Here is a 16857-nt window from a genome sequence, read left to right as displayed (position 1 = left end):
TGGAACGGCGACCCGTTGTCTGAGCACAAGGTGTGGGGGAACCCATAGGCCACAAACACTTTCTCCACAGCCACGACCACGTGCTCGAAGGCCACCGACTCGACAAACTCCACCTCCGGATACTGTGAATATTCGTCAACGATTACAAGGAAATGGGTGCCTATGGACGTTGACCCAAAGTCTGCATGGACGACCTCCCAGGGTTGCGTGCCTCGGGGCATTGCTTCGATGGCCGGCTCTCGCTGTAGAGGAGATGCCGCCTGGCACCATACACAGGCCGCTATGAAGTCATCGACTCTCCGCTCAAGCTCGGGGACCCAGACCTTCAGCCGTAGCCTGGCCTTGGTCTTTGTGGTGCCCTGGTGTCCATGGTGGGCCAAGGTGATCACATCCTTTACTTTGGACTGGGGAACCACTATCCGGGTACCTCGGAGCAGCAGGCCCGACGCTGAGAAGGACAATTCCTCCTTGACCTTCCATAGTTGCTCAAGTCCTGTCTTGGCCTCCTGGGTCCGTCCCGCCAAAGCTTCCAGGACAGACTTCCAGGAGCCCTGCTGCATGGAGTGCTTTAGGATCTGGAAGCACTCGTCCTTGGCAGCTGCCGCCTCCAGTTCTGACAGGGGCATTGCATTCGGCGTGGCTGCCTCCACCACCATTCGGACGTGATCATCGGCCTCCTCCGCACAGGTGTCATACTCATCTCCCCCACCCACTCCTGGATGTCTGGAGAGATAGTCTGCCGCATTATTGGCCCCTGGCCGATACACCAGGGTGACCCCATACTCAAGAAGAGCGAGCATCCACCTCTCGATTCTAGCCGGTGGTTTCGAGGATAACCCTGCCAGAATGGGAAGCAGGGGCTTGTGGTCTGTCACCACCGTCACTGGATGCCCCAAGACATAGAGCCGAAAATGTCTGCAGCCCCAGAGGACCGCCAGCGCCTCACGCTCAATCTGTGAGTATCTTTGTTCAGTTTCGGAGAGCGCTTTGCTAGTGTAGGCCACTGGCCGGATACTCCCGTCCCGGTCCACCTGGGTCAGCACGGCACCCAGGCCTTATGGACTGGCGTCCACAACGATCTCTGACGTCAGCGCCGGGTCGAAGAACGCCATGGTGTCCTCAGCTGTCAGGGCGCTCTTGATGTCCTCAAAGGCCGCTTGCTCGAGCGGGCCCCAGTGCCAGGCTGACTCCTTCTTCGTCAGAGCCCTGAGTGGTTCAGACCTAGAGGCGAGATTTTGGATGAAACGCCCACAGTAGGTTACCATGCCGAGGAAGCTCCTCACGTCAGACACCGACTCGGGGGGCTGTGCCTTCTTAATATCCTGGACTTTCCTCGGGTCCGGCGACACCCCCCCTCCTTGAAGACAAAACTGAAGAATTCGATGGAAGGGCGCAGGAACTCACATTTGTCCCTGTGAAGTGTGAGGCCTAGCGATTGCAGCCTCTCAAAGGTCTTCCCCAGCTTTCTCAGATGGTCCACCTCGGTCTTTGCGAACACCAAAATGTCATCGCTGATGTTTAGGACACCCTCCAGATCTGCGAGGGCGCCCCGAAAAATATTCTGAAAGACCTCTGCAGCCGATGACACCCCGAAGCTCAGTCTCTTATACCGGTATAGTCCTCGGTGAGTGGTGAATGTGGTGATATACCTGGACTCAGGATGGAGGACGACCTGATGATAGCCCGCTCGGAGGTCTAGTTTGGAAAAGAACCGAGCCCCTTGTACTTCCGCAATAATGTCATCGATAGTGGGGGTGAGATGCCACTCCGTCTTAATGGCCTTGTTGGGCAGTCTCACATCTACACAGATCCGGACAGAGTCAGGTTGTTTGGGCTTCCTAGCCACAACAATCGGGGACACCCAGGGGGTCAGGCCCTCCACCTTCTCGATGATGTCGAGATTCACCAGGTTGTCCAGCTCCTTATCAACCTGCTCCCTCAGATGAAACGCGGTACCCTGCGGTGTTTCAGGGCGATGGGCTGCACAGAGTCATCGATGTGCAACCTCACCGGGTCACCGGTCATCCTTCCAATGCCATTGAAGAGGGCGGCATACTTGTCGAGCAGATCATTGATGTCCTCGAGGTATACTGAGTATGCGAAACTGACAATTCCAAGAGCCTTGGCGGCGGCACAGCTCAGCAGAGTGTTGTTGCTTATGGGCGTCACATAGAACCGGGCTTTGCGAGGAGGAAGAGAAAGAAAACATTTTCTTTGTTTCCAGTGTGGAGATCCTGAAGGGGAAGAACAGGAGGCAACCGAGGTGTGTGGTGGAGGTCAATCACTCGCCGGTCCCGGTGCTGGTGGACACGGAAGCCTTGGTCAATGTGATGGCCTAGGGGCACTATGATGCCCTCGACTTGCCCCCAAAGCTACTCATGCCGAGAGCCTGCATATTTGCGTTTGGAGGATTGGAACCAATACCGCTGGACGGTGCCTTCATGGCGAAGGTGGAGTATGAGGGCTCGCAGATCAAAGCCCGGTTCTATGTGACGCCCGTAAGCAACAACACCCTGCTGAGCTGTGCCGCCGCCGAGGCTCTTGGAATTGTCAGTTTTGCATACTCAGTATACCTCGCGATCGCGCTCTGAGGTGCCTTCCGACGCTTCTGATCCCAGCCAGCATCCCCAGAAGACCGCGGGGGTATACAGTATACAGTATACAGAGGACAACGTGCATTCCCGCCCTGCCCCATATCACAAGACATTACCAGCACTATTCAATCCATGTGCACGTTAAAGAAACTTTTTTTTTTAACTCACAAGGGAGCCATCACCAGCAAGCGCTGGCTGAGTGGCACAGCATCCACTGTGCAGCAACACATACCGACAAAGTGGCAAAACCAGCTGCCCAAACCAGGAGAGGTGCACTGATCCCAGCATTTTCAGCCAGGATGAGTTCCTCACCACTACAAGAGGCCCAAGCTCCCCCAGCCCCATCATGAACACTACAGCCACTGCCTGGCGAATGCCACCTCCTTTCTCAATGACCCCCCAGGCTGACAAGGGTCCGAGGTGGATCGAATGGCTGGAGGATTTTAATAACTTTATCGCAGCTGCTGGTGGAGAAGCCTCTCCGAGATTAGGCAGCATGCTCCTTAACCTCGCTGGAAATGAGATCAAGACACTCATCAAAACCATTCCAACTGCCGAACAGCCCGATTTTCCAGCACTGATCGCAGCTTTGAACAAGAGGCTGGTGACCGAGCCCAACAGGGACTACGAAAGGTACATGTTTTGGCACCAGCACCATTTTTGAATAAGAAATAAATGAAATATTGATGTTCTCTTGAACCCTTGCCTGCAGGGATGCGAGCCTGAAGAGCTAACCACTGGGCTATGGAGATCTTATTGGTTGCAGTTAAACCAGTTACTTATGTGAAGGTGGGCTATTAGGAACGCTCGTATAGCTTAATATCAGTAACTGGTGCAAGCCACATTGAGTTCTATGGCCTTGTGGTTAACTCATCAATCACCCAGCCCTGCAGGCCAGGGTTCGCGCCCTAGTTCAATATATATATTTTTATTTTATTAAAAGTGCACTGTGAAAAGGGCAATGTTAATAAAAAATGCGGCGAAGTGGCCGCGCCGAACAGGCAGTGCCAAACCGGCTCCTTCAGCAAAATGTCCGCGCCAGATCGGCCCGCGCCAAACTGGCAGCGCCAAAATGTCCTGCTCCGCTATATTCACTGGTTTATGCCTACATTCTGAGTTGTGCTTGGGCCGGCGCCCCCTCCCCCTTGCCCTGCCTCGGACCACCCCTTTAGCACCCATGTAGTAGACACACATGTGTTAAGGGTGCTTAAAATTTTGTTTTTTTAAAGGAACTGACTGTACGTTGCGGGTCCTCGCCTCAAGTGCTGCCAGACCTCTGAGCTTTCTGGCTAACCCTGAAGACGCCCCCTAGCGCCGCTCTCTTTCAGATATGCTTCCCTTTCCTCTCTCACCCCCCCACCCCTCAGATATGCTTCTCTTTCCTCCCCCCACCCCAGTGTTCTTGCACTGTTACTCTGTGGGGAATAGTCATCAGATATGCTCCCCCCCCAGTGTTCTTGCACTGTTACTCTGTGGGGAGTAATAATCAGATATGCTTCTCTTTCCTCTCCCCCCCAGTATTCTTACACTGTTACTCTGTGGGGAGTAATAATCAGATATGCTTCTCTTTCCTCTCCCCCCAGTATTCTTACACTGTTACTCTGTGGGGAGTAATAATCAGATATGCTTCTCTTCCCCCCCCCAGTGTTCTTACACTGTTACTCTGTGGGGAGTAATAATCAGATATGCTTCCCCCCCCAGTGTTCTTGCACTGTTACTCTGTGGGGAGTAATAATCAGATATGCTTCTCTCCCCCCCAGTGTTCTTATACATTTACACTGTGGGGAGTAATAATCAGATATGCTTCTCTTTCCTCTCCCCCCCAGTGTCCTTACACTGTTACTCTGTGGGGAGTAATAATCAGATATGCTTCTCTCCCCCACCCCAGTGTTCTTACACTGTTACTCTGTGGGTAGTAATAATCAGATATGCTTCTCTCCCCCACCCCAGTGTTCTTACACTGTTACTCTGTGGGGAGTAATAATCAGATATGCTTCTCTTTCCCCCCCCCAGTGTTCTTACACTGTTACTCTGTGGGGAGTAATAATCAGATATGCTTCCCCCCCCAGTGTTCTTGCACTGTTACTCTGTGGGGAGTAATAATCAGATATGCTTCTCTCCCCCCCCCAGTGTTCTTATACATTTACACTGTGGGGAGTAATAATCAGATATGCTTCTCTTTCCTCTCCCCCCCAGTGTCCTTACACTGTTACTCTGTGGGGAGTAATAATCAGATATGCTTCTCTCCCCCACCCCAGTGTTCTTACACTGTTACTCTGTGGGTAGTAATAATCAGATATGCTTCTCTTTCCTCCCCCGCCCCAGTGTTCTTACACTGTTACTCTGTGGGGAGTAATAATCAGATACGCTTCTCTTTCCTCCCCCCGCCCAGTGTTCTTGCACTGTTACTCTGTGGGGAGTAATAATCAGATATGCTTCTCTCCCCCCCCAGTGTTCTTATACATTTACACTGTGGGGAGTAATAATCAGATATGCTTCTCTTTCCTCTCCCCCCCAGTGTCCTTACACTGTTACTCTGTGGGGAGTAATAATCAGATATGCTTCTCTCCCCCACCCCAGTGTTCTTACACTGTTACTCTGTGGGTAGTAATAATCAGATATGCTTCTCTTTCCTCCCCCGCCCCAGTGTTCTTACACTGTTACTCTGTGGGGAGTAATAATCAGATACGCTTCTCTTTCCTCCCCCCGCCCCAGTGTTCTTACACTGTTACTCTGTGGGGAGTAATAATCAAATATGCTTCTCTTTACTCTCCCCCCCAGTGTTCTTACACTGTTACTCTGTGGGGAGTATTAATCAGATATGCTTCTCTTTCCTCCCCCCGCCCCAGTGTTCTTACACTGTTACTCTGTGGGGAGTAATAATCAAATATGCTTCTCTTTACTCTCCCCCCCAGTGTTCTTACACTGTTACTCTGTGGGGAGTATTAATCAGATATACTTCCCTTTCCTCTCTTCTCTGCTTCCAGTTCCAGGTTTTCACTCCTTCTTGACACTCGTACATGATTGGTCTGTCCTGGTGTTGAAGAATATAGCGCCTTGACAGTAGGCATACTCCCTGGGCTCCATGGGTTTTTACCGCACATTTTCTCACAGTGTTTTTACCGCATATTTTTCATGTATTCTTTTGCTGGGAAATACAGGGGGCGCCCACATGCCCACCCACTGCTCACCCACCACCCTCTCTCTATCCCATGTTGCCTCACACCAACCTACTTAGCTTGTCAAATAGCAAAGTGAGTAGAGCGCTCGTTTTTTGGCCTTGCGGACACAGGTTCGAATCCCCCAGTGCCAAACTCAGCCTTTCATCCTTCCGCGCTCAGATACCTGAATGTTTGTAGCGCTGTATAAATGCGAATTGTTATTAATACCTCCAGCATTTTGCGGCAAACATTCGGTGAAACAGATGTGGTAAAAAATGTCTGCTGCAGGTTTTCGACTTTAAAAAGGCTGGATCCCTTTCACTCTGGCTTACTTTCTTTGCTTAGTTAAGACATAGAACAGAAAAATACTCACTTATATTTGCCTACTTTGAACTATTGTGTTACTGCAATAAAGCTTGATTACCCAATCAGTTCACATGGCCTACATGTTGCTTCATTACTGTCCATTCTATGCCTCATTTTCATCTTGCGCCGGTCATATATGTTATGTTATTATGCATTTGTATATTGCCTTATATACCGTTGGTATCATCTCAAAGCGCTGTGGGTTGAACGCCCTCAGGGACCGTGGTCCAGGACAGTGGAGAAAGTAGGCTAGCATATAGTGCTTGGGTGCACTCAGTATGTGTGCAGCCAGTGCGGTTTGTGCGCTGTGTAGCTACATTCTAATGCTAGGCGTGGTGCGGTGGTTGTGTGAGATCAGTAGAATGTGTGCAGCAGGGCCGCAATACTCATTTTTCATACATGGAAAATGTGAAACTTCCGTAATAAGCAATGAGTGTAAAAAAGGCTGGGGTCCTGCATAGAGGCCACCCAGCACAGTGGCTGGGCATCTAGGTGGGGAAACATCTCGGTAGGTTGCAGAGGGTGTGTGTGTGTGGCAAAGCGGAGCACTTTATCGAGTAGAGCGAAAGAGGAGAGAGGGATACTCATGAGTAGACCAGAGCAGTAGTCGAGTTTGCTGATAATAAGGGTGGAGATGGGAGTAGCAGCAGAGTGGTGGGCGAAGTGTGTATGGATCTTCCTGGTGTTAAGGAAGCTGTGGCGGCATTGATGCCAGTAATACTGTGATGTAGTTTGACTTTGATGTCAAAAAGGATCCCGATGGTGCGAGCATTGGTGGAAGATGGAAGGAGGTCAGAAGTAAATTAGGTTTGGGATTGGAGGATTGGGGTTGCCATTTGAGGCAGAGGAGGAAAAGGACTTCAGACTTTGAGGGGTTAGCATCGGGAAATGGAGAACCGAAACTTCTCATGCGCATATCAGTCTAACCGAAGACAGACACACACCCAACCAGCCAAAAACCTGTCTTGGACATACATGTCTGACCAAAGACTTCAATAGACACCCATCTAACCAAAACACTCTCATGCACATACCCAACTGACTGAAGACCTGCACAAATCCATTGAACCAAAAACCCCAACTGACTGAAGACCTGCACACATCCATCTAACCAAAAACCCCAACTGACTGAAGACCTGCACACATCCATCTAACCAAAAACCCCAACTGACTGAAGACCTGCACACATCCATCTAACCAAAAACCTCTCACACACATACCCAACTGACTGAAGACCTGCACACATCTATCTAAGCAAAAACCTCTCACACACATACCCAACTGACTGAAGACCTGCACACATCTATCTAACCAAAAAAACTCTCACAAACATACCCAACTGACACAAGACCTGCACACATCCATCTAACCAAAAAACTCTCACAAACATACCCAACTGACACAAGACCTGCAAACATCCATCTAACCAAATATCTCTCACACACATACCCAACTGGCTGAAGACCTGCACACATCCATCTAACCAAAAACCCCAACTGACTGAATACCTGCACATATCCATCCAACCAAAAACCTCTCACACACATACCCAACTGACTGAAGACCTGCACACATCTATCTAAGCAAAAACCTCTCACACACTTACACAACTGACTGAAGACCTGCACACATCCATCTAACCAGAAATCTCTCACACACATACCCAACTGACTGAAGACCTGCACAAATCCATCTAACCAAATAACTCTCACACACATACCCAACTGACTGAAGACCCACACATGCCCAATAACCAAAAACCTTTCTTGGACATAAGTAACTGACTGAAGACTTGCACACACACTCAAACACACCCCCATCTAACCAAAAACCTCTAATGCACATATCCAACTGACTGAAGACCTGCACGCAAACACCCATCTAACCAAAAACCTCTCACACACATACCCAACTGACTGAAGACCTGCACACACCCATCTAACCAAAAACCTCTCCCACACATACCCAACTGACTGAAGACCTGCACACACCCATCTAACCAGAAATCTCTCCCACACATACCCAACTGACTGAACACCTGCACACAACCAATAACCAAAAACCTCTGTTGCACATAAGTGACTGACTGAAGACTTGCACACACACTCACCCACACACACCCATCTAACCAAAAACCTCTCTCACACATACCCGACCGACTGAACACCTGCACACAACCAATAACCAAAAACCTCTCTTGGACATAAGTGACTGACTGATGAGTTGCATATACACACCCATCTAACCGAAAACCTCTCACACCGATACCCAACTTACTGAAAACCGGCACAACCCTTCTAACCAAAAACCTTGCACGCACATACCCAACTGACTAAACACCTGCACGCAACCAACTAACCAAAAACCTTGCTTGAACATGAGTAACTGACTGAAGACTTGCACGAACACACCCATCTAACCAAAAACCTCTCACACTGACTGAAGACCTGCACACACCCATCTAACCAAAAACCTCTCACGTACATGCCCAACTGACTGAAGACCTGTATACAACCAACTAACCAAAAACCTTTCTTGGACATAAGTAACTGACTGAAGACTTGCACACACACACACACACACACACACACACACACCCGTCTATCCAAAACCCTCTCACACACATACCCAACTAAGTAAAGACCCGCAAACATGCATCCAACCAAAGCCCTCTCACGCACATATCCAACTGACTGAAGACCTGTACACAACTGACTTACCAAAAACCTTTCTTGGACATAAGTAACTAACTGTAGACTTACACATACACACACATCTAACCAAAAACCTCTAATGCACATACCCAACTGACTGAAGACCTGTACACATCTATCTGACCAAAATCCTCTCATGCACATACCCAACTGACTGAAGACCTGCACACACCCAGCTGATGAAAGAAATCTCATAGACCTATCCAAGTGACTGAAGACCTGAACACACCCAGCCAACCACCAACGTCTCTTGGACATAGGTGACTGACTGAAGACTTACACACACCCACACACACACACACACACACAAACACACACAACTAACCAAAGACCTCTCATGTGCATACCCAACTAACTGAAGACCTGCCACACCCAACAAATTAACCAAAGGAGTCTCATAGACATATCCAACTGACCGAAGACCTGCACACACCAAACTAACCAAAGACCTCCAGGGTCGGACTGGGGCATACAATTGTCTCGGGCACCAATGAAAATGTGGCGCACAGTTGCACATGCCAATTCATTCCTTTAGTGACCGACTGTTTGAGTAGTATCTCAGGGGTAGGTTTTTGATTGAATGCAATGTAAATTGTGCAATGTAGACAATATGTATTCAGCAACATTGGTGAAAACTACTAGCCGCACAGTGACGTAACTCATCAAACTGGACCACTTTGACCAAAAATACAGGCCCACACCACATTTTGCGTTTTCTATTCGGGCATTGCCCTGTTGCCCTATAGGCCAGTCCCAGCCTGTAGATCTCTCATGTACAGCGAACTGACTAAAGACCTGAAAAGACCCAACTAACCAAATACCTATCATGCACATAACCAACTAACTGAAGACTTGTGCGCGCGCACACACACATATACACCTAATCATAAACCTCTCATGTCGAAAACCAATTGACGGAGTACTTGCACAGACCCATCTATCTAACCAAAGACCTCTCATGCACATACCCAACTAACTGAAGACCGCCACACCCAACAAATTAACCAAAGGAGTCTCATAGACATATCCAAGTGACTGAAGACCTGAACACACCAAACCAACCACCAGCCAACCATCAACCTCTCTTGGACTAAGTGACTGACTGAAGACTTGCACACACACACCCATCTAACCAAAAAACGTTAATCCACACACCCAACTGACTGAAGACCTGCACACAGGCAACTAACTAATCGTCTCTAATGCACACATCAGACTGACTGAAGAACTGCCACGCCCAGCTAACCAATGAAATCCCATATTTTTGTTTATAGTGATAATGTCGAATTACAAAATGTCGAAATTCAAAATGCCGAAAAAAAATGGCCGAAATAAAAAATTTTGAATGTCCTTTTTTTCATTTTCTGTTCGAAATGGGGGGGGGGGGGTTCCCCCCCAACCCCTCCTTTTCTTTACTTTTTTTTAAACCCCTTTTTTAAACGCACAAAAGCAAAAAAACATGTAAAATAAAAAATGACATATTCTGAAAAAAAAATTCTGCCATTTTTTTTCGACATTTTTGTCATTCGACTTTTTGCAGTCGACATTATAACTGCACACCCCCATATACACATCCGAGTGACTGAAGACCGGTCACACTCAACTAACCAATGAAATCCCATACACACATCCAAGTGACCGAAGACCTGCCACACCAAGCTAACCAATGAAATCCCATACACACATCCAAGTGACCGAAGACCTGCCACACCCAGCTAACCAATGAAATCCCATACACACATCCAAGTGACCGAAGACCTGCCACACCCAGCTAACCAATGAAATCCCATACACACATCCAAGTGACCGAAGACCTGCCACACCCAGCTAACCAATGAAATCCCATACACACATCCAAGTGACTGAAGACCTGTCACACGCAGCTAACCAATGAAATCCCATACACACATCCAAGTGACTGAAGACCTGTCACACCCAGCTAACCAATGAAATCCCATACACACATCCACGTGACTGAAGACCTGTCACACCCAGCTAACCAATGAAATCCCATACACACATCCAAGTGACTGAAGACCTCTTACACTCAACTAACCAATGAAATCCCATACACACATCCAAGTGACTGAAGACCTGCCACGCCCAGCTAACCAATGAAATCCCATACACACATCCAAGTGACTGAATACCTGTCACGCCCAGCTAACCAATGAAATCCCATACGCACATCCAAGTGCCTGAAGACCTGCCACACCCAGCTAACCAATGAAATCCCATACACACATCCAAGTGACTGAAGATCTGCCACACCCAGCTAACCAATGAAATCCCATACACACATCCAAGTGACCGAAGACCTGCCACACCAAGCTAACCAATGAAATCCCATACACACATCCAAGTGACCGAAGACCTGCCACACCCAGCTAACCAATGAAATCCCATACACACATCCAAGTGACCGAAGACCTGCCACACCCAGCTAACCAATGAAATCCCATACACACATCCAAGTGACCGAAGACCTGCCACACCCAGCTAACCAATGAAATCCCATACACACATCCAAGTGACCGAAGACCTGCCACACCCAGCTAACCAATGAAATCACATACACACATCCAAGTGACCGAATACCTGCCACACCCAGCTAACCAATGAAATCCCACACACACATCCAAGTGACCGAAGACCTGTCACACCCAGCTAACCAATGAAATCCCATACACACATCCAAGTGACCGAATACCTCTCACACGCAACTAACCAATGAAATCCCATACACACATCCAAGTGACCGAAGACCTGCCACACCCAGCTAACCAATGAAATCCCATACACACATCCAAGTGACTGAAGACCTGCCACACCCAGCTAACCAATGAAATCCCATACACACATCCAAGTGACTGAAGACCTGCCACACCCAGCTAACCAATGAAATCCCATACACACATCCAAGTGACTGAAGACCTGTCACACCCAGCTAACCAATGAAATCCCATAAACACATCCAAGTGACTGAAGACCTCTCACACGCAACTAACCAATGAAATCCCATACACACATCCAAGTGACTGAAGACCTGCCACACCCAGCTAACCAATGAAATCCCATACACACATCCAAGTGACTGAAGACCTGCCACACCCAGCTAACCAATGAAATCCCATACACACATCCAAGTGACTGAAGACCTGTCACACCCAGCTAACCAATGAAATCCCATACACACATCCAAGTGACTGAAGACCTGCCACACCCAGCTAACCAATGAAATCCCATACACACATCCAAGTGACTGAAGACCACTCACACGCAACTAACCAATGAAATCCCATACACACATCCAAGTGACTGAAGACCTGTCACACCCAGCTAACCAATGAAATCCCATACACACATCCAAGTGACTGAAGACCTGTCACACCCAGCTAACCAATGAAATCCCATACACACATCCAAGTGACTGAAGACCTGTCACACCCAGCTAACCAATGAAATCCCATACACACATCCAAGTGACTGAAGACCTGTCACACTCAACTAACCAAATGCACACACCCAATTAGAGACAGACCTCTCAGGCACATACTTGACTGATTGAGTGCTTGCACGTATGTAAGAGAAAATGTACACAGAGCAGAATTACCAGATACCTGCACAATCCCTGCTCATTTATGACCTGTACACACAACCAAATGAAAACTCACACACCTGACAAAGTAAAGTCATGCAAATACCTGACCTACCATAGAACACCCCACGATAACCTGAAAATAGCTGTGAAGTTGACACCACACTAACCAAACGCTACCCTGAATTAATCGGTCTAACTGGAGAAAGAACTACACACACTCCCAACAAACCCACGATCACCTAACCAAAGACCTGCACAGATGGAAGCAAATGAAGACCTTCAGACCCTACTGACCAATGACCGCCAATGGATGCACCCAGAAGACTAACACATGTGAGCAACCGACAACTGCACAACCGGAGTAGCTGAACACTGTTAACCACCTGACTAGCCAAAGAGCAGCACACACCTGACAATCCAAGGTCCTGCACACAGCGCAATTGCCAATAGCTTCGCTTGCTCACCTCTGACCAACCAAAGACCCCCTGCACTCGGCTAACTGAACCTTGGCACACCACCGATCAACAAAACATCCACCTACACTCAACTAATTCAAGGCCTTCCAGGTACACACCCAACAAAGCAGACTCGCACACACCCGACAGCTGAAAAACCATGGATACTACATACGGAAGACCTGCACTGACTCTGCCAGCCACAGACCTACACACACACACACACACACACACACACACACACACACACACACACACACACACACACACACACACACACACACACACACACACACACACACACACACACACACACACACACACACACACACACACACACACACACACACACACACACACACACACACACACACACACACACACACACACACACACACACACACACACACACACACACACACTCTCTCTCTCTCTCTCTCTCTCTCTCTCTCTCTCTCTCTCTCTCTCTCTCTCTCTCTCTCTCTCTCTCTCTCTCTCTCTCTCTCTCTCTCTCTCTCTCTCTCTCTCTCTCTCCCCTACATGTATTAAACTAACTTGAAATCCACAGACACCCAGAGACCTTTTCTACACATTACCAACTACCTCAAGGCCTGTGAGAGTCGACTGAAGGCCTCTACACAACCAATAAATGTAACACTTGCACACACCCAAAACCAAAAACGTCCACCCCACACACACAACTAACAAAGCACTGAACAGCCCAGACTTCTAATTATCTTCCCTGCACCCACCCGACCAAGGAAACACCTGCAGACACTTGAAAAACGAACGGGCTCCCTTGCACACAACTAAAGGACACCTGCAAACACTGACTAACCGAATACCTTCACTGCATACAACTAAGAGACCACCTGCAAACACTGACTAACCGAAGACCATCACTGCACACAACTAAGAGACCACCTGCAAACACTGACTAACCGAAGACCTTCACTGCACACAACTAAGAGACCACCTGCAAACACTAACTAACCGAAGACCTTCACTGCACACAACTAAGAGACCACCTGCAAACACTGACTAACCGAAGACCTTCACTGCATACAACTAAGAGACCACCTGCACACACTGACTAACCGAAGACCTTCACTGCACACAACTAAGAGACCACCTGCAAACACTGATTAACCGAAGACCTTCACTGCACACAACTAAGAGTCCACCTGCAAACACTGACTAACCGAAGACCTTCACTGCACACAACTAAGAGACCACCTGCAAACACTGACTAACCGAAGACCTTCACTGCACACAACGAAGAGACGACCTGCAAACACTGACTAACCGAAGACCATCACTGCATACAACTAAGAGACCACCTGCAAACACTGACTAACCGAAGACCTTCACTGCATACAACTAAGAGACCACCTGCAAACACTGACTAACCGAAGACCTTCACTGCACACAACTAAGAGACCACCTGCAAACACTGACTACCCGAAGACCTTCAGTGCACACAACTAAATACAACCTCATCAGAATCTCTTTTCTTGAACACTCACCAATCACCAAACCTCTCTCTCCGCCCAATATCCACCCAAGCGACTCTCCTTGTTTATAGACTACTTCCCCAACACTTCTCTTCTCTGTATCTAGCCTTGAGGTATCTAAATGGTACTCTGACATCTCACTGCTTGAGGTATTTAAATGGTGCTCTGACATCTCACTGCTTGAGGTATTTAAATGGTACTCTGACACCTCACTGCTTGAGGTATTTAAATGGTACTCTGACACCTCACTGCTTCTTCTAGTGAATGCGTACTCGTGAGATATGTCAACTTCTCTCGCACCTCCCTCCGTTGAGATGTCTAAAAGTGTCTCTCCCATCTTAGTCATCTGCTGTATTTATGCCCCTGGGGGGGTTATCTAAAAATCTCTTTCCTATCTCCCCTTTCAATCGCATGTTATTTCTGCTTCAGGAGGAGGTATTTAGACGTCTCCCCCTCATATCTCCCTTCACCTGCGTTTCTGCTCCAGGAGGAGGCATTGAGAAGTCTCCGCCATATCCGCGCTACTACGTATCTGCTGTATGTATACCCCTGGAGTATTGATATTGATATTTTATTTCTATCGCGCTCATACACAAGTGTTTCAGAGCGCGATGAGGCGAGGGATCGGAACAGGGGAGAACAAAGACAAAGATCTTACTAGGCCCAGTGACATTGAGAACACGCAAGTGCATGGGAGAGGGGGGGAGGGGAATGTGCATGGGGGTGGGGAGAAGTGGAAAGTGCTGAGGAAAAAGAATCAAAATAAATCAATCAATAAAATAAATAATAAAAGCAGAAACCAGTGCTAGTGCAGCCAGCAAGTGGCAAGTGCTAGGTTTAAGGCAACAGACAGGGTATGTCAGATAAGTGCAGACAAAAAGTGGGGAACTGCCGGGTTACAGATATAGACCCCAGTGCAAGGGGGGGCCCGGAGGCAGTGCGGGTGGGTGGCAGGGTGAGCAGGTACATGGGCCCCAAAGTCAGAGGCTACCCAGGTGCACAATGCCGAGAAAGGACGGGTCAGCAGGGGAGAGTAGGTATTTCAAAGTCTCTCGCATATATCCTCTTCTCCCTCCTGGACTCAGTGTATTCCTGGGATATTTCAATGTTATCCTCATATCCCCCCTCAGCTGCATTTATACCCCTGAAGGGGTTGAAGGCCTTGCTCATCTTTTCTCTTATCTACGCACTATGGAGACCACGGCTCCTGCAAGCACGGCGTACTATGGAGACCACGGCTCCTGCAAGCCGGCGTACTATGGAGACCACGGCTCCTGCAAGCACGGCGTACTATGGAGACAACGGCCCCTGCAAGCATGGCATACTATGGAGAACACGGCCCCTGCAAGCACGGCGTACTATGGAGACAACGGCCCCTGCAAGCACGGCATACTATGGAGAACACGGCCCCTGCAAGCACGGCGCACTATGAAGACCACGTCCCCTGCAAGCTCGGCAAACTATGGAGACCACGGTCCCTGCAAGCATGGCGTACTATGGAGACCACGGCTCCTGCAATCTCGGACCTCTGACATGTTCCAATTAGGCCTTCATAGAAGGGGAACCGATCGAGGAAACCCCCACCATGCCCAGTTTCTCCCACTGCCCCAATGCATATCCGTTTCAGATCAATTGGTGGTAATTGATAGCGATTGATAGTGAAGATTGTTGGATCAACTTTACAGGGTTGTCTGATCAGGGATAAGCAGCCATTATGTAGGTGCTCTCGAGTTCTGAGAGACCTGTTTTATTTCATTGCTGATGATTAAACAGCCATTGGGACTTCTTTTCATTCACCTCGCCAAAAAATCCCCAAAACCCTATCGGACGCTAACACAGATGATGGCGACGAGAGTGGTATTTGCGTCGTTCTTACCCAAAGAGAAACTCAACAGCGCCAGAAAGGCGATGACCAACATGCCCTTCATTTTCCCCCGCTCTCCTCGTGGGCGTTGGGTGCCCTGATGCCCCTCGTTGAGGTGTCCTCCCCTCCTTTAGAGAAGATGGCAGTGGTTGGCAAGCAGAGCCCTGGTGATCTTCTCTGGCACAGCTGCGGACAGGATGAGAGCTCCAAACTGGGCGTTGGTATTTATACTCAAAGGGGAGATAGGGGTTCTTCTTAATACCAGGAAATCTGGCAGCTGTGCGGGGGTGGGTTGTGGGGGTTTCTCCAGGGAGTGGAGTAGGCCAAGCGAAAGAAAAACATTTGGATGAAAGAAAAACAAAGCAGATCATCCCCAGAACTTGGCTCACGAGAAGGATGAGCAAAACCACAGAAACCTGGTGGACAATCGTCTTGGCCAAGAGGGAGAGGCCAACGTCAACACGACCGCCCTGCCCTGTCTTCTCCAACTATGGCACGCGCGCTCTTCTGCATCCACCTCTTTCCCGTGTGGGATTAATGAGTTAAGAGCCAACAGTGTGAATTTGTTTAAGAGAAGAATGGAAAATT

At 48.6% G+C, this 16857-nt stretch overlaps 1 protein-coding gene across 1 annotated transcript in view; it reads right to left on the bottom strand.

Annotated features, from left to right (window-relative positions):
* LOC138521943 (prostate stem cell antigen-like) overlaps positions 1-16477 on the bottom strand; it is an 80958-nt gene extending 64481 nt beyond the window's left edge. Inside the window, exon 1 of the mRNA XM_069635114.1 lies at positions 16282-16477. Coding sequence (XP_069491215.1) covers positions 16282-16333 — 52 coding nt within the window. The 5' untranslated portion in view covers positions 16334-16477. The remainder of the gene's footprint in view (positions 1-16281) is intronic.
* Between the last annotated feature and the right edge of the window lie 380 nt (positions 16478-16857).

The sequence above is a fragment of the Ambystoma mexicanum genome, chromosome 13, assembly GCF_040938575.1.
Source record: "Ambystoma mexicanum isolate Mex_15411 chromosome 13, UKY_AmexF1_1, whole genome shotgun sequence".
Lineage (NCBI taxonomy): Eukaryota > Metazoa > Chordata > Amphibia > Caudata > Ambystomatidae > Ambystoma > Ambystoma mexicanum.
The sequence above is the reverse complement of the archived record's forward strand: the minus strand, read 5'-3'. Positions and strand labels throughout refer to the sequence as shown.